The 18,654-nt window shown below is 41.7% G+C and overlaps 1 protein-coding gene across 1 annotated transcript; it reads left to right on the top strand.

Moving 5' to 3' along the window:
• Window positions 1-342: 342 nt before the first annotated feature.
• On the top strand, window positions 343-15,246 carry LOC117537393 (coiled-coil domain-containing protein 106-like). Its single transcript, XM_034202596.1, has 3 exons — window positions 343-384; window positions 1,671-1,857; window positions 14,864-15,246. Exons 1-3 carry the CDS (start codon window positions 343-345, stop codon window positions 15,178-15,180), a joined length of 546 nt encoding a protein of 181 aa, XP_034058487.1. The 3' UTR covers window positions 15,181-15,246.
• The last annotated feature ends 3,408 nt before the right edge of the window (window positions 15,247-18,654 follow it).

Here is an 18,654-nt window from a genome sequence, read left to right as displayed (position 1 = left end):
TCTAAAATGTGTCCTTTTTCGTGTGTTGGGCCAGCCACGGACTGAGTGAGACCAAAATAATCAAGGAGATTTAAAAAGTCCCTAACCAGAGGTTTGGACTCGCAACACACATGGATATTAAAATCTCCGGAAATCAAGACACGATCATATTTCACCATGATCCCGGACAGAAAGTCAGAAAAGTCATTTATAAAATCCTTATTGCACTTTGGCGGACGATACACGACTGCGCAGAGTATAGGTGAGGCCGGGTTCAGTTCAAAGAGCTGCAACTCAAAGCTAGCATAGCTAGTTACAGGGTGAAGCAATCGGCATTGGAGGCTAGCTCTAAACACTGATGCAATGCCCCCACCGAGGCCGGTGGTACGGGGGGAGCTGAAGAATGTACAGTCAGGCAGTAGCGTGGCGTAGGGGAAGCCCATTTTTTGGGCGGGGGGGGGTGGTGGTCAATAACGTAACCAGATGAGTGATTACAGCGCCCGGTATCATTTTACACACATTTGTATCAAACAGATGCAGGACTTGCACACGCCTGTTATCTAACCGAAAGGTCCGCACGCACTCTCCAGCTAAAACTCTCTCCTTATTAATTTAAGCATTTTACTTATTAATGTATGCAGACAATCACACAATCTATGTGATTTTTGGATTTACCGTGCCTCTCAATTGCCCGTGACAGGTTGGCAAGGTCGATGAATCCTGAAGTTGCCCAAGGATTGTTCAGGGAGCACGAATCCTTGTCAAAAAGAAGACATGGCCAGCAAAATAGACGCTGAAGTTTAGCGCTTCCAGTTAGCCACTCCGTGCAGACATAAATGTCCTCATTGAACGTCCGATTATCTCCCTTTTTCCTCTGTGTACACACAGCTCGAGTGCGGGCATTGGCCTGTCATCTGATTTAATTTTTAGTTGCTGCTGTAGCGGAAGTTTAGTAAAGTTATGTTTGATTAAGTACGCAAAATCTCCTCCCTCCATAATGCTTCATTTGCTTGATAATTTCTAACGGCGGTGATGACAGTTACAGTATTAAAACTGATGTTGATTTGGGTTGATTTGATTGGATGGCAGTGTCCAATCAAATCGCCAGCCGCCAGCCGCCTCTGAAGGGAAGCAAGAGGCGGCTGGCTTCCCTTGGCATGGCCCTGACCAATCACAGGTTGGCAGGGGCATCACGTGAGCCTCATCTGATTGGTCAATCCCTCCATTTTTTTTCACCAAGGGAAGCCAGATTCGGCTGGCCTCCTCTCGCAACAGAGAGTGCAATCTACTGTTTCACCATAACATCTAGAGGGGCGCTGTTTGTTTCACTCTTTGTAAAATACTCAATGAGAATGGGGGAGAGACGGGCCGGCAGCAACACACAGCAAAGGAGAATTATCGAAACAAAACAAAGTGTTTTTATTTATTTATTTAAATTATAACTACAATCCGAAAAAACAGGGGAAGCCTGGCTTCCCTTGGCCTCCGGGAGAAAACGCCACTGCAGTCAGGAGGAAGAAGTTCAGAGAACGGTGTATACTCGCCAGCGTGGACCCAGGTATCCGTCAGAAACATAAAATCCAGTTCACGAGAGGTGAAGAAGTCGTTTAACAGGAACGTCTTGTTTGCTATTGACCTAGCATTTAATAAAGCCATGCAAAGTTTTTGCTCCGGGCTTGTCGAAGGTGTAGTGCGTCTCAGCTGACGGAGATGTGTGTGTTCAACGCCTCGCGGGCCGGGAGCAGCCAGTCTGGCAGGAGGGCTCAGCAGAAGCCGCAGCTCCGGGAAGACGGAGCGAATCCAGCGCTCCCTCACATGGCGTGCAGCGGGAGGGCCGTGGCGTCCGTGGTGTTGATACGTCCTGGAAGAAGCCGTCATGTGAGTTTTAAGATGGACCAGTGCACCACCACGCTTTCCCCGTCGTCTGAAGCGCTTTTGGCGAGGCGGGATGCAGGGCAGCCGGCGCAGGCAGGTGGGGATATCCAACAGCAGAGGCAGGGGGAACGGTCCCTGGCCGCCAGAAGCATGTCCGGGCAGTAATATAGGCTCCAGTGAGGGTCTGAGGTGGAGGAGAGCTTGGCGATCATAAAATAACAGAGCAGAGACATTCTGACAAACATAAAATAAAAATATAAACAGGATAGCTAAAAGCAGAGAGCTGGTGGAGCGGCGAGCCGACACAGGCGCCATCTTGAATTCCGATACATATGATACACTGCCATCAAGTGGTTGCTTTTTATTTTAGTTCAAAGAGACACCTCAGACTCAATGAACAGCATCCGACAGATTATATATGTCCACTACGCTCTTAAAGTATAAACATGTACCTTCCCGGATATTCCGGAATAAGACCCAAATATATATATATTAGGGCTGTCAAACGATTAAAATGTTTAATCAGATTAATAACAGCTTAAAAATTAATTAATCATGATGAATCAACATTCGAACTATGTCCAAAATATGCAATTTCTTTATGTATATTGTTGTGCGAATGGAAAGATAAATGAAAGAAGGCGGATATATCCATTTAACATACAGTATGTATGTTTATTATAACATTTTTCTGTGTGTCAAAATGAAAGACAGCCCACACACCTATCAATCATTAAACCGTGGGGTCTTAATTCATTACGTGTTGATTTCTATCAACGGGGGAGTACTTCAGGAAAGTCGACAGGGGGGGGGGGCTAGTGGAGTACTTCGTGACCACAGAGTGTGAACGTTGTGATCAGCTGTTTTAACGCAGTTCTCCAGTGAAGGAGACAGTTGATCCTGAGTCCTGTCAGTTAAAGTGTTTCATAAGGCGCGTTCACACGCGAGCGAGTACTTTTCCCCGTAGTTTTCCCTGTACTTTTCCCATTTAGTTTAGTATTTTGCGTTCACACCAAAAAGAGTACTTAATGCCGGGAACTTTTACCCCCATTGTTAGTGCCTGCTAGAGAGGTGTTACTATCCTGGGGAGAAAAAAGTACCAATTTATATTGGCTCGGCGAATTGCAAACCACGCCCCGTAAAACTATGAAAAGTGTTGTGAAGCCGCCATTGTATTTGCTGGCATTAGCATTATTAGCATTAGCCCGGCACACCAACGGAGAGAGAATAACTTATGGCAACACAAAAAAAAAACATGGGAGCGGTGGAGTAATGAGGAGGTGTCGGCGTTCTGCCGATTTACTCAGAAGGCTTCAGTAGAAGCTGCTGGGAGTCCCAGCAGCTTCTACTGAAGCCAGTCCCACATACCAGACCCGGGCAGGGCCACATGACCGGGCCCTTTAAACCCAATAAAGCTTGACAAAAATATCGGGAGTCCGGGGTGGTAATCTGACGCTCGTGCGTAAAAAGTCGCTCAGTCAGTAAGATTACAATTTAAAACAATGTTTGAAAGAAAAGTAACTAAAGAAAAGGTGTAATATTTAAGATTTCGTTTCTACAAAGGGTATAGAAACAAAATATATATCAGAGATAATAATGATATAACATGACATAAAGTCCAACAAACCACAAGGACAACGAAAACATAGCCTAATAAAATGACTACATTTCTGACACACCATTCACCATGGACAGCCAGCAGCCACCATGAGAGCAGAGCAGTGTAAAATTGGCACGGCGGCCCATACATTCACTTACAAGAAGGCTACTGTACAAATTAAATTTGAAGTGTACTCACCACTACTTGAAGGGTACTCGGCGAGCCTTGCGCTCCGCGAACTCATCCACAATCCGCTGTATGTCCAATTTCTTGGCTTGGTCACTTTCGATGGACAGCAAGGCCAGTCCACTCAGTCTCTCATGTCCCATCGTGCTCCTCAAATAGTTTTTGATGAGTTTTAATTTGGAGAAAGAGCGCTTGGCGGTTGCCATGGTGACAGGAAGAGTCAGAAATAAGATGAAGGCTGTGCAAACCTCACTGAATGTAGATGTTACTGCTGGGTTGTAAACAATAGGGATGCTCCGATCGATCGGTCACCGATCGATATCGGCCGATACTCACTCTCTACCGATCGATCGGTGCTCTCTAAACATGCCGATCGCGAGAGCATGACGTAAAATACATGACACTTTTCTCTGTGTGCGGCAAAACAAGTTCGCCAAAATGGCTTCACCGGTCTGGCAGTATTTTAATGTGTCCGAAAAAGACAGTAAAATAGCGGTATGCAACGTGTGTGAAGCAGAAATCCTGCAGCTCCGCCCGCCGGACCGGTAAGCGCAGCGAAACACACACACAGGGAGAACCAGACCGCAGTTCATTTCCTCATATTCCAAACGAGAAATTACGGTAGCAAATCACCCGGTTCTTTACGACCAGAACTATTAACGGGATACAAACCGGAGGAACCAGGCATGGAGGGAGGTGGCAGAGACAGTGGGTGAAACTGGTAGGTTTTCGCCTGTTTGGGGAGTTTATATATATATATATATATTGCTCGCATAAAATCCCCGGGGTTTTTTGCTTTGTATGTCGGGGGCGGGAGATTCATGTGATTGGTTGTTGGTCGCGTTGCTCGCAAAAAATCCCCAAGCTTTCAGACACGCCCAGCTCCAAGATTTTCGAAAAGCTGCTGTGTGGACGTACCGTAAGAGTTAGACCTAACACACTTAGCTATTTTATCTACCTCTGGAACAAGCTAAACTAGTTATTATAAATATATTTATTCTTCATTGTCGGGTCACTCATTACTGGATCAGTGAGCTGCATGAGATACTGACAGGCTGTCAGGAGAGGGAGAGAGGGGGGAGAGAAAGAGGGAGAGAGGAAAAGAGAGCGCTTACGCTAATTTCTCCCGTGTTATTATCCAAAGTGAATGTAAACTTGAATAATGTACATCATTTGAATGTAATAATTAAGTTGATTGTTGTTTGTGGAAGCTCCAGTGAATGAGCCCCATTAACTGAGTTTAAACATCACTTTAAATGGAAGATTTAAAGTGATGTTTAAATCTTCCATTTAGGCCCCGCCCACTCGATCGGATCGGCGATCGGTATCGGCCGATACTGATTCCGGCGATCGGCCCCGAAATTGGCGATCGGAGCATCCCTAGTAAACAATGAGCATTTTTACCAGATCCGCGACAGATTTTAGTTTTTGTATTTGGTCCCTGAAACAGGTTCTGAAAGAAAGCAGCTGGCCAGGGAAGCTGGCGGCGATGTCCCGACTGTAGTGCTCTCTAAGCCGCTGGGCAGCTTGGTGTAAATCCTCATCCTTTGCTTGCAGTAGTGTGTTGGGGTGAATTGCCTCAAACATGTTCACAGTTGCATTTAAGCTGGTGAATCTTTGGGACAGTTGCTGGATGATTATATCGGGTAACACTTTACAATAAGGTACACAAAATGTGCTTAGTTACTGAGGAACTACTAGATAGTAGGGGTGTAACGGTACACGTACCCGTACCGAAATAATTCGGTACGGGCCCTTCGGTTCGGTACAGGTGTGTACCGAAGTGTACCGAACGAATATAACGTTAAACGTAAAAAATTGAGAACGTGAACAACTTTTTGGAAGTAATCTCAGGTGCTGTGTCGCAGCATTCAGAGTAATTTGCTCACATTGGGTTCAACGCGTCATAGAGCGAGCAAGTCATTTCATTGGATGAGAGGCATACTATGAGAGCTGGTCAGAGGGATGCGTTCAAATGTAGTCAGTAATTTGAGGAACTGTCGAAAATTAATGGCGAACGCAGATAAAGTTGAGCTCGAAAATCCTCCAGCATCATTGAAGTCTCCGGTCTGGGAACATTTTGGTTTCGCAGTTACGTACAAGGATGAAGGACAAAGACAGGTGGACCGAACCAAAGCTGTTTGTCGGCATTGTTCAACTAATATTGGTTACGCGGCTGGCAATACATCAAACTTGCACACTCTTGAAAAGGCATCACCCGAACGTGAATATCACCGGTACCAAAAGAAAAAAGACTGAAGTGCAAACCCAACTCCCACTAGCATTTAAGCCTCCACCACTCGCAGAGAGTTCAGACCGAGCCAAAGCTATTACAAACGCCAAATATCCTTATGTTGCCATGTTAGCAAAGTGCTACCTGGCTGTATCTGCTACCTCTGTCCCTAGCGAGAGGGTGTTCTCCACAGCAGGAGACATTGTTAGTGCCAGCAGATCTGCCCTTTCAGCAAGCAATGTGGACAAGTTCATTTTTCTTTAAAAAAACATGAACATACAATGACAAGCAAGTCCTAATGTCAAACTGGCTGCTTAGGAACTAGTACAGTTCAAATACAGATTATTTCAGTTCATCGAAAAGCTGCACCTTAATGTTTATTTTATTTTATTTTGTATTTTTTTGAGTGAAGATTCAGTTTAATAAAAAATAAAAAACCCAAAACTAATAGTTTATGTTTTGTGAGTACTAGTAGCCTACAGTAAAGTTCAAATACAGATTATTTCAGTTCATCGAAATGCTGCACCTTAATATTTATTTTATTATATTTTGTATTTATTTGAGTGAATACATTATTCACAGTTTAATAATAATAAAAAAATATATATGTTTTGTTTTGTGAAAAAAAATTCTGCTGTACCGAAAACGTACCGAACCGAACCGTGACCAAAAAACCGAGGTACGTACCGAACCGAAATGTTTGTGAACCGTTACACCCCTACTAGATAGTTAATGGTTAGTTAATGAGTAGTTCCTCAGTGACTGTGATTGAGGAACTGATGGTTAGTTACTGGTAAACAGACTGGGGGTACTGTATTAATGAATCATTCGTTAATGGTTACTTAATGAGGAGTTCTTGGGAGACTTTGATTGAAGCAATGGTCCGCTGCAGCAGGGCACATTTAAACCTGCCATCTTCGGCTGGCTTGGGTCCCACCCTGGATCAACTGGTGGAGGTGGATCCGATTTACCTTACCATTACTTAGGCCGTTTGGGTACGTAAACTCAAGGAACGCAAACAAAAACAGTAGTTACCCTTTAAGTAATGCTTACCTTACCATTCGTTAAGCAATGTGTGTCCCCTCAAGTAAAGTAATGCATGAAAAACAGTAGTTACCCATTACCTAATGCCTATTTAACCATTCGTTAAGCATTGTGTGTCCCCTCAAGTAAAGTAATGCATGAAAAACAGTAGTTACCCATTACCTAATGCCTACTTAACCATTAGTTAAGCATTGTGTGTCCCCTCAAGTAAAGTAATGCATGAAAAACAGTAGTTACCCATTACCTAATGCCTACTTAACCATTCGTTAAGCATTGTGTGTCCCCTCAAGTAAAGTAATGCATCAAAAACAGTAGTTACCCATTACCTAATGCCTACTTAACCATTCGTTAAGCAGTGTGTGTCCCCTCAAGTAAAGTAATGCATCAAAAACAGTAGTTACCCATTACCTAATGCCTACTTAACCATTCGTTAAGCAGTGTGTGTCCCCTCAAGTAAAGTAATGCATAAAAAACAGTAGTTACCCATTACCTAATGATTACTTTACCATTCGTTAAGCAGTGTGTGTCCCCTCAAGTAAAGTAATGTATCAAAAACAGTAGTTACCCATTACCTAATGCCTACTTAACCATTCGTTAAGCATTGCGTGTCCCCTCAAGTAAAGTAATGCATCAAAAACAGTAGTTACCCATTACCTAATGATTACTTTACCATTCTTTAAGCAGTGTGTCCCCTCAAGTAAAGTAATGCATCAAAAACAGTAGTATTACCTAATGATTACCTTACCATTCCTTAAGCAGTAAACAAACAAACAAACCCTGTGCACTCAAGTTTACATTTTTATTTAAACAACAATCCAAAGGACACTAATAATGAAAACGAGGTTGCATCAGAACTTGCGAAAGTGGCGTATGTCAAGGGACCATCTTTGTGTTCATTTGCCAGCCAATGTGTCCACTCGATCAAAGCAAGATGACTCTTCAGAGTCTTCACTGTGCGGTTTCCTCGCAGTCTCCAGACCTGTGACTTGTACGTTGTCCAAGCCCGCTCAATGTTTTGGGTGTGGGCTCCTGTGTCTGGGTTCACAAATGACCGGCTGTGGTTCACAGAGAAATGGACAAAGCCACTTTCTGCGATTGCAGTGGTGTATGCCCTCCACATGTCCGTTATCACCGTGGTCCCTTGGCGAACGTATTTTGTGACCGGAGGAATTAAGTGGCGCCGTGATCTTTGTTTCACCAGCCTCAGGATAGGTCTTCTCCTTTTTCCTCTGATGCCCAGCATTCCAAAGACCCATTTTCTCCTCTTCCACGTAGGACCGAATCTTCCCCTACCATACTGTAATAAAGCAGTGAAAAAGGACAACACAGTTATATAAAAATAAACATCAGGAATTTCAATTGATAAACAAAGTGAAATGTGTTTATTTGCTTTCTTTTACAATTTAAAAATATTCACTTCCTTTCTCAAAAAAGAAGAGAAAAAAATTAAAATGTAGTGGTACAAACAGAAAAGGCTGTTTAATTTTATTAAGTTAAAGTTTGCTTATTTTACATTACATTACATGTCACTTGTTAGACGCTTTTATCCAAAGCGACTTACATACTCAATACTGTGGACAATCCCCACAGGAGCAATTTGGGGTGAAGTGTCTGCTGACTGCAATGAGGTTTGAACCTGTGACCCCCTAACCCGAACACCAACGCTCAACCCACTGCACCACACGCCTGCAAGAAACATGAAAATGTAAGATAGATATTGTAATTAGATGATATATAAATAAGATTATGCACTTTTAAAATGTTAGTAATAAAAAGTAAGAATAAGGATTTATTTCCTTAAAGGTGGGGTAGGTAAGTTTGAGAAACTGGCTCGAGATCGCTAGAATTTGAAAATACACAACCAGAGAAAATCTGCCACTTCCTTACAGAGCCCCTCTTCCAACACACACGAACGCGCACATGACCAATGAGGGCACGAGATAAGTTTGTGCCCCGATGGAAGGTAGGCCATCCAATCCGTTTAGCCGGGCCGGCTAAACGGATTGGTTGTACTTTTTACAGTATTACGGCTTCTACAGAGGACATTTTTTAATGGATTTTTTGTCAAAGCACTTAAGATATTCATTGCTATCGGGATGTTAAGAGCATTCCATGGAATATAACAAAAAGTGTATCTCGAGCCGGTTTCTGAAACTTACCCCACCTTTAAAGATCTGATTGGATGAGATCATTCTTAGCTTCTAAATTCTTTTTTTCTGTTATTTGACTGTGTATACACTGTGGAGCTGGCTCTCTCTAATGTATACTTTGTCTCGCCAGTCACAAGGGTGTGAATGACACAATTATAAAATTACATTACTTTGCTCATTCATTTGTTAATCTCTGACCTTAAAAGATATGTTGTTATTTCACCTTGAAAAACAAAGGTTTTAGTTTTAGTGAGGCCAAAGGCTAAGGCTCTGTAGTTTATACACACCTTCCTTTTGTGGTAGAAGTTGCTTTCGTCCAGCATGACAAATTTGTTTGATCCTCCAAGTCTCTGCTTTCCCCTCCTTTCTCTCCTCTTGATTGCACTCTTGCAGACCTTCCTCAACTTCAGGCTAATTTTTGACAGCGTGCGACTGCTTCCTGCCACGCCATCCTGCAGCATGTCAATTTGCCTTAGTTGCAGTCCCTGGGAAAATCTGTTAAAGATCAATATAGAATTACTAAATATGAACAAAAGCATATGAAGAAGAACGCATTCAGCACCAGTGGCTAATGTATAATTATATAATTCACATTAGACATTTGTTATTACTCAAGATGAAACAGAATATTTTAATGTTGCTAATTAATTTTATCTATCAAGTTTCCCTGTATCAGAGCATCTACACATGTATTTTTAAGCTATTAGAATAATCACACATTGTAACATTCTGAACCCATTTTTTTGTTGAGGAACATTTTGAATGCAGGAATTTTACTGTAACAGAGTATTCGTACACTCTGGTACTTCTACTTTTACTCTAATACAAGATCTGAGTACTTATAGTCAAGTGCAATATCTGAGTACTTCTGTTTTACTCAAGTACAATATCTGAGTACTTCTACTTTTACTCAAGTACAAGATCTATTCTGTTTATAGCCTATGAGAAAAACTATTAGAAAACGAAAGCTAAAGCTAATGTTAGCAGATAGTGACAATGTATGCTAGTTAGCTAGCTCAACGATTCCTTAAATAATATTGCGACAGAAACATTTTTCTGTTCACATCACGCTCTGCCGCTCCAACAGGGAGCTCTGCTCTGAACACCCGAACGGTAAGGCGATACGGGTCCGTTCTTATTGTGCATCCATGGGTAAAGGTAAAACCTTTATATATACAGTCTATGGTTAAGGGTAAAACGCATGTAGTACAGAACACGTAACATGAAGGTGCCGGGCGGGCGGCGCGGTCCCGTGGGTTGGATGCGCGTTCATACTGCCGAGGGAAATAACTCTCGAATGTTCTCCTCAGAGTCCGGCGCACTTCCTGGGGGCTTGGTGTGAAAGCGGCGCCATTGTGCCCCGCCACACCTCCAAGCAGCCTGCGTTGTGAATTGCCAAATAACTAGCGCTTAGTCCGCTAGCTCAATGCTAACATATAATGGATAACGTCATTGACGCGCTAACTGAAATTAGCATTTAGATATCGGTAATGTTAAACAACAGTCAACATGCTTAAAATAAACGTAATACTTACAGGCATTCATTTGCTGTGCTTTGAGGAAATGACTGATATTATTGATGAATTAATATTACCTGTAAATGTATTTCATCCAGCTGAACAAGGACAATTTGCTCCTCTGAAACAGGGACAAAGACCTCACTGACTTCTTCGTCGTTTTCCCTCGGTGTTTTTTACGTCGGCACTTCCTACAAAAGACAAATCGTAAATTCCTAGTCCTTTTTTCCTGATAAAGAACTTGTCTTTGTAACATTACATATCAGTAAACAGAGGAAGTCATCGTTAAAACCCGTGCTAAAAATGTACGACTTAGCCTACCACTGCAGTCCGTCGACGTTTGAGTGTTTCTCCAGTTTCATCCTCTTTTTGCAGAGTTTGCATTTCATTTTTCCTTGAAGCAATTCCTTTTTCATTAGCCATTCAATTAATTTTTTCTTTTTTTTTAAAAGTCTGTCTTCCGTCAATAAGACTGAGTACTTTGGTGTGCAGTGTCATGATAACCTAAAACCTGACTACTGCGGCGTTACTACTGCGTTACTGCGGCCCCAGCCCGTCCACAAAACCTAACACCCAGCGTAGTTCAAAATGTGCTGCCGCTGGGCCAGACCGCAAGTGGAAGCACAGCGAACTCCGCTGAGCGCACTAGCGCCCTAGCACCCTGATCCTCATTTCTTGTTCACACGATTCAAACCAATAGTTTTGATGTTTTGAATCAGGTATTTCATCTTCCTTGTTCAATTGACAAAGCACAGCTTCTTTATATTCACTGATATACAATTAAAATATTAAAACCGTAATAAAGTGTTAATGCGCTGCAAATCGGGATCCGGCTGGAGCACTATGCAAGACACGCTCCTTCATAGCATTCAAGTGCTACGATTGGCCATGAGCCTGTCACGTGCATCTTGGCTAGTGATAAAACTCAACCTCTACATTTATGTACAGTCTATGCTCTAGTCTAGTCTACACGCTTAGAACTGAAAATGGACTCGAGGAGAAGCAAGCGAAAGAGGATGGGGCCCCCTAAGCGTTTAGTGTCAGAATGTAAGTATGAATTGAAATTTATTTTTGTCATTTGAGAAATCAGTAACACTGCATCGCGAAATCATCTCAATTGACACATGTTATTACACTTTTTGTTCTGTGCTATCTGATTTGAGGTTGCTAGCTAAACCACGAGGACCCACGTGTTACATAATAATAATAATAATACATTACATTAAATGAGATGTAAAAGTTATATAATTAAACATTTTGTTATTCACTGACATTTAATCATTATAGAACAATATTTAAAAAGTATCTCTATTTTAAACTAAAACTTTAAGGACTTTAAGAAGAAGGACTAAGATGTGTGAAAAAAAATCAACAGATTTAGGGATTTTAGGAATCATGCCTATTGAGGTTTGTAAGCTAGTGTAATATCTGCAGGGCTGGTGGAATAAAATCCAGGTAACTGTAAAGCTCCTAAGGGAAGTGGCTTGCCAGTCTTTTCACAATTCCAAAATATGGTGACAGCCTGTATATAGATTTGTTTAAGTTTAATTTAAATATCACTTAACCATAGTATTGAAGATAGCAGATCATTCATAACATTATACATACAAATGATCGAAATCAAATGTATTATTACATTTACAGCCTTCTATAGATCAGATTTTTCACTTTTGTGTTGTGCAGGATACGTAGGACATGGGAAAAGAGGTGTAATTCGGGCTATGTACTCTGAGCATCCTCCCCCTGGGTTCTGCAGCCATTTTTGCTCAACGGATGCTGGGAATTTTGAGTAGGAGGTACCTGGTGTTAAGGCCCCGATATTCAAAACACAGCATTGTTTTTTGCGTTAAAAACAGGCTAACCTTGACGCTGATTTGGGTGACTTGTGTAATTCGTGGAGAAGCGAAGAGTTGTAGTTTTGGTAACCAGGTATAAAATACTTTGACAGTAACAAAAATGTTTTTTAAAATAACAAGAATACAGTTTAAAAGGGGAGTGATTTGTAAAATATCCATAAAGAAAAAGAGTAATCTGCTTACAGTTCTGTTTCATATGGGTGTTGAGAGATGTACAGGGTTGGGTTGTAACGGAATACATGTAACGGCGTTACGTAATCAGAATACAAAAATCAAGTAACTGTATTCAGCTCGCGTTACATTTGAAAAACGAGTAATCTGATTACAGTTACTTTCGTAAACCTGAAGTGAATACATTTTGGATTACTTATTGGAATTATTGGTGGAAAGATTTCCTCACAACATTTAATATTCATTACTAAAGGTACAGCCGAATCATCAAAGCCCACAAAACCTATTACCGCCGCAGATGGACCAAAAAAGCGTTTGAAAAAAAATTGCGGGTCCGCTCAGTGAAACAATAACAGCGAAACATGGAGGAACAAAAGTCTGCGTTTAAATCGCGTGTGTGTGGTTAAAACACATCAGCCTGCGGTCGCTCTTTCTTTAGCCTTACTAATGATTATTTCTGAAGGTAAACACAGTGAAGGCGGTGCGTGAAAGGCACTGCGCGCTCCTCTTCTCAGAGGCTGCCTCCTGGCGCTGCAGAGATTTCATGAAGTGAAGGAGGTGTTCCTTCTATAAAACAGCTGTGGGCAGCAGATACTGTGAGTGTCACGGACATGAATGCATAGATCAAGGCAGACTGGTGCACACACTCTCCTGTTTTGCCAATCCGGTGCTTAAACAAATATAGCTCTACACCCCTGGCCGTAATGTCCTTAAAATGAAGTCCGAGTTTGACATTTTAATTCATGTCCTGCCAACACTGGCAGGACAGAAGGCGACACGCTCGTTCTAAGCCGTGTCCCTCACTCCTCACATCCCAATCTGCATCCCCAAAAAGTTAATTATGTTGTTACATCGTTTCAGATGTTATGTTTCAGTTCACTCTTGATAAGCCATTAAAACAGTAAAAACACATTCAGTGTCCTTTTGCTTTTTGTGTCTCCTGTTCACCAAAACATCCATCTGTGATGGAAAAAGAAAGTAATCCAAAAGTAATCTAAAAGTAATCTGATTACGTTACTTTTTTAAGACACGTAACTGTAACTGTATTCGGATTACTTTCAGAGCCATGTAATCAGTAACTGATTACATTTACAAAGTAACCCTCCCAACCCTGGAGATGTATCCATAGATCTCTTCATTTTGCTCAAAGTGCACCAGATTGATGCTTTTAACTTCAACATTTAAAAACAAATTTGCACACATCTTGTGTCCATATCTTTCTGTTTTGGTGGTCATGCCACAACCGTGTATGCATGCATGCGCGAGTCATGGTAAAATATCTGGATTAAGAGGTTGCTTTTTCTTTGCACAGCATGAAAGAAAGGTGAAATGAATGGGCTGTGATTTTAGAATTTTTAAGCAGAAATTGAGTTCAATAATTTGTACGGCCCTTGGAGAAAGTTGTAAAAATTGAAATGGCCCTTGAGAGAAAAAGTTCCCCACCCCTGATCTAAATAGTAATAAAAACCCTTTATTTGTAACTTAACATCTCTGTCTCCTATCCGTATATTATAAAGAATAGCCAGTTAATTTACGCATTATAGCGCAGGCCTTTGTCAGATGGTATATTACGCTGTTTTTTCTGTTTCTAATAGTTCTCTCTTATTTCACCATACGGGTGTTTGCATCCCTGAATATAAGTAGGCCTATAATGTTAAACAGAACATGCTGTGATGTCGCTCTGTTCAGAGCGACACCAGTGTTTCCAAACAACTGGTCTCTGCACGCTTACATTAACCTGCAGTGTCAGATTTTAATAAAAGAACAGGGAGAGCAGATTCTCTAAACTGTTCCATTTAAAGGCTGCTGAGACATGAGGATGCCAGGCTAAAACTTGGCAATATTGATGCGTTATAAATTAGAAACGGGGCAATGTCGATAGAGCGTTAAATCCACATTGTGGATCGTCTTATCAGTTATCATTATTAAACATGATTGGATAAAAGTAGAGCTGATTGCCCAAACCTAACTTCTGTATATAAAGGTACACACCCCAAACACAATAACTAACATGTATACATACATTACTTTGAGCAAAGCTACACGACTAGTAATACCTTTACACTACACCAATTCATTACACAATTTTGTATGTAAGGATTACACTACCACTATATAACACTAGTACAACAATATTATCAATAAATAAACCCATATCCAAACTGATTTCTGCACTACAGACATCATTAGGATAGGCAACAACAAAGTACTGTTGTTAAATAGTTAAATATTTGTCTTTTTTTCTGTTTCAGTCCTGACCCCAGAAGACGCCATAAGCCGCTACAAGCGTGTTCTTGAGGCGGTAAACAAGGGGAATAATAAAACGGTGGCTTACAGAGCGGTAGGAGTGGACCGCAAAACCATTGCCGACACTGCAGGAATTGCAGAACTGCATGCCGTGAACCCGGGCATCTACCAAGATATCCGGGGAACACTGAAGAAGGGGGAAACCCTTCTCCGTTTCTCGGAGATGTGTAAAGCTGCCATAAAGGACCAACATTTAGAGTGGAAGGTCCAGGACTTGAAGACCAATGGAGGACTATTATCCATTAATCCAAAGGGGAAGTGAGGAAGGAATGGATGTTTTTTTGGTTTGCACTTGTTTTTAGTTTTCTTTTATAAAAAGTATTTTTTATTTCCATTTTTTGTTGTTGTTGTTATGTTCATCGTTGTTTGAATAAAAATGTAAAACTTCAGTGGCTGTAGATCCGTCATTGTCATCAACAGTGTTTGTTTGTTTGTTAAACTGCTTAACTAATGGTGAAGTAATCATTAGTTAATGGGTAACTACTGTTTTGGTAACGGTAAGGTAATCATTAGGTAATGGGTAACTACTGTTTTTGATGCATTACTTTACTTGAGGGGACACACACTGCTTAACGAATGGTTAAGTAGGCATTAGGTAATGGGTAACTACTGTTTTTGATGCATTACTTTACTTGAGGGGACACACAATGCTTAACGAATGGTTAAGTAGGCATTAGGTAATGGATAACTACTGTTTTTGATGCATTACTTTACTTGAGGGGACACACACTGCTTAACGAATGGTTAAGTAGGCATTAGGTAATGGGTAACTACTGTTTTTGATGCATTACTTTACTTGAGGGGACACACAATGCTTAACGAATGGTTAAGTAGGCATTAGGTAATGGGTAACTACTCTTTTTCATGCATTACTTTACTTGAGGGGACACACAATGCTTAACGAATGGTTAAGTAGGCATTAGGTAATGGGTAACTACTCTTATTCATGCATTACTTTACTTGAGGGGACACACAATGCTTAACGAATGGTTAAATAGGCATTAGGTAATGGGTAACTACTGTTTTTCATGCATTACTTTACTTGAGGGGACACACATTGCTTAACGAATGGTAAGGTAAGCATTACTTAATGGGTAACTACTGTTTTAGTAACGGTAAGGTAATCATTAGGTAATGGGTAACTACTGTTTTTGTTTGCGTTCCTTGAGTTTACGTACCCAAACGGCCTAAGTAATGGTAAGGTAAATCGGATCCACCTCCACCAGTTGATCCAGGGTGGGACCCAAGCCAGCCGAAGATGGCAGGTTTAAATGTGTCCTGCTGCAGGGGACCATTGCTTCATTCAAAGTCTCCCAGGAACTTCTCATTAAGTAACCATTAACGAATGATTCGTTAATACAGTACCCCCCAGTCTGTTTACCAGTAACTAACCATCAGTTCCTCAATCGTAGTCACTGAGGAACTACTCATTAACTAACCATTAACTATCTAGTAGTTCCTCAGTAACTAAGCACATTTTGTGTACCTTATTGTAAAGTGTTATCTTATATCGAGACATGCATTGAAAACGGTCACCCGAAAGTTGCTCTCTGCGTCAGTGAGGCGATTTCAGAAAGTTCATCGAAGTGTCTCTTAACTTTCCTGGCCCTGGTTGTTTCAAACTGTGTTTGACTTCCCCATTTAGTAGCCAGGGCAAGAGTGGCGGACTTCGCCTCATCAAATTGTCCCCTATACTCCACCAAAACACTGATGGCATTTTGCAGTAGAGTAGATGCTTTAAGAATATCCGCGTCATTTGCTTGCAGTAACTGTGAAGCACAATTTATGCTTTCCAAAATCTTGGTCTGCATGTTGACCAAAAATAGAAAGCGAAATTTGCTTATGGCATTCTTGAGTGCACTTGCTTCATTGCGCTCATCCTTTTTGTCACTGGTAAGGGATATTTTGACGAGGGCTTTTATGATGTCTCCATATCTGTGCCTTAACGCAAAACGTGCATCATGGCGAGATGACCAGCGAGTGGGACATAAGCGTTTTAATGTGATAGTTCTGCTCTCTGGCGTCATTAACTCACTGAGCAATGCCCATCGTTTGATACTGTGACCAAAAAAGTTGTAGAGCGTCTCTACAGTGTCATAGAACTGCTTCACTCCAGGGAAATGTTTAACAGAGTCGTTGAGTGCTAGGTTGAGATTATGAGCAGCGCAATGAACATAGTGGGCAAGGGGCTCCTTCTCGGCTATTCTTGCTTACACGCCTGAATACACACCACTCATATTAGCCGCCCCATCATAGCTCTGTCCGCGACATTTAGACAGATCTAATCCGTTTTTCTCTATAGAACCAAGGATTTTGTTTTCAAGCTCTGAAGCTGATGAACCTTCAGTCACTTCAAAACCCAAAAAGACTTCATTGATCTGTATATCTGTTGCAATATCCATGTCGTTCTTAACAACAGTTATGTAACGGTAAACCTGACTCAACTCTATCTTTGACACATCTTGCGTTGTGTCCATGATAACGGAATAAAATGGGGCTTCGTTTATTTCATCAATGATGTCAGCTTTCACACGTTGAGATAATATGTAAATAATCTCATCTTGAATCTGGTGACTGAGGTATTTCACTGACCCTTCTGGTCGGTTGATTAGCTCTTTCAAAACAGGGTCGTAGCGAGCCAATAATTCTATTATTGACAAAAAGTTGCGTGCTTTTCCCTGACCTAGAACCTCTCGATGGCCCCTGAATGCCAAGTTGCTTGAAGCTTGAGTGAGAGTTACATTAACAATGCGCTCCACGACCTGTCTCCAAAATTGGGCGGCATTACGCACATTCCTCTCCATGTCAGCGTCTATTGTGCCATTGGTTTTCCACTGCTCATATACTACGCATGCACCAAGGTGTATTTGAGTGGATTCATGCCTCTCAATTTTAGTAGAAAGATGTTTCCAGTCTTTTATTCCGTTTACCCATGCATTGTTGTAGAAAAAAGCCAGCAAGGCTCACAGTAGCAGCAGTCCAATTTTGGGGAATAGCACATCCAGCTGCGTGGAAATTTCATCCCAACTTTAGTGGTGGAGGTGTAATAGCTTTCTGAAAAGCAACGGTTATCCTTGTCTTTGGGAAATGGACCTTTGGGTTTGCATGGGCCCATTTTAAGGATATATCTTTTGATATTGGCGTCCTCAATGTTTTCAAAATAGTTTGCCCGATCAGTCGGAAAACGCTCCAGAGGATAATTGCAGGACACATCATGATCCGTGGTCTGAGTTTCACCCGTAGGCGTAGCGTGAGGAGGAGACCTGTTGCTGCTTTCATTCCCAGTGTCCGGTACTTCTTCACCTTGCGGCGCAGCAGGTAAGGAGCCGGAGGGGGAGGGGTGCGGCTGGTCAAGCGTCAGGCCTGGCTCTCCTCTAGACGAGCAGCTAGCAGCTGCTGAGTCGTCCCTATTATCATCATCACTACAGCCGAGAGACAGAAAAGGAAATAAGCTAGGCGGCCGAGCTACACGAAGTAACAACAACCATATGATATCAACATTTACCACAAACTCACATTTTCTTGTTGACAGTGTGTGTCCGTGATTGTAGCCTACCTGTAAATCTGGCTAACCTCCACTATCGTTGTTGGCGGGCTGGGGCTCGGGATGAAACACGGCTGGCAGTGGCAACAACTTCAGGTTCATCTCCCGCAGGAGGAGGAGTAGGGCGAAAAATATATCCATCTAGCTTGGACAATTTCGCTTTTCCTTGGTCCTCCTTTGTATCTTTTTCTT

Source organism: Gymnodraco acuticeps, unplaced genomic scaffold (assembly GCF_902827175.1).
Source record: "Gymnodraco acuticeps unplaced genomic scaffold, fGymAcu1.1, whole genome shotgun sequence".
NCBI lineage: Eukaryota > Metazoa > Chordata > Actinopteri > Perciformes > Bathydraconidae > Gymnodraco > Gymnodraco acuticeps.
This window is presented reverse-complemented; position numbering and strand designations above follow the sequence as displayed.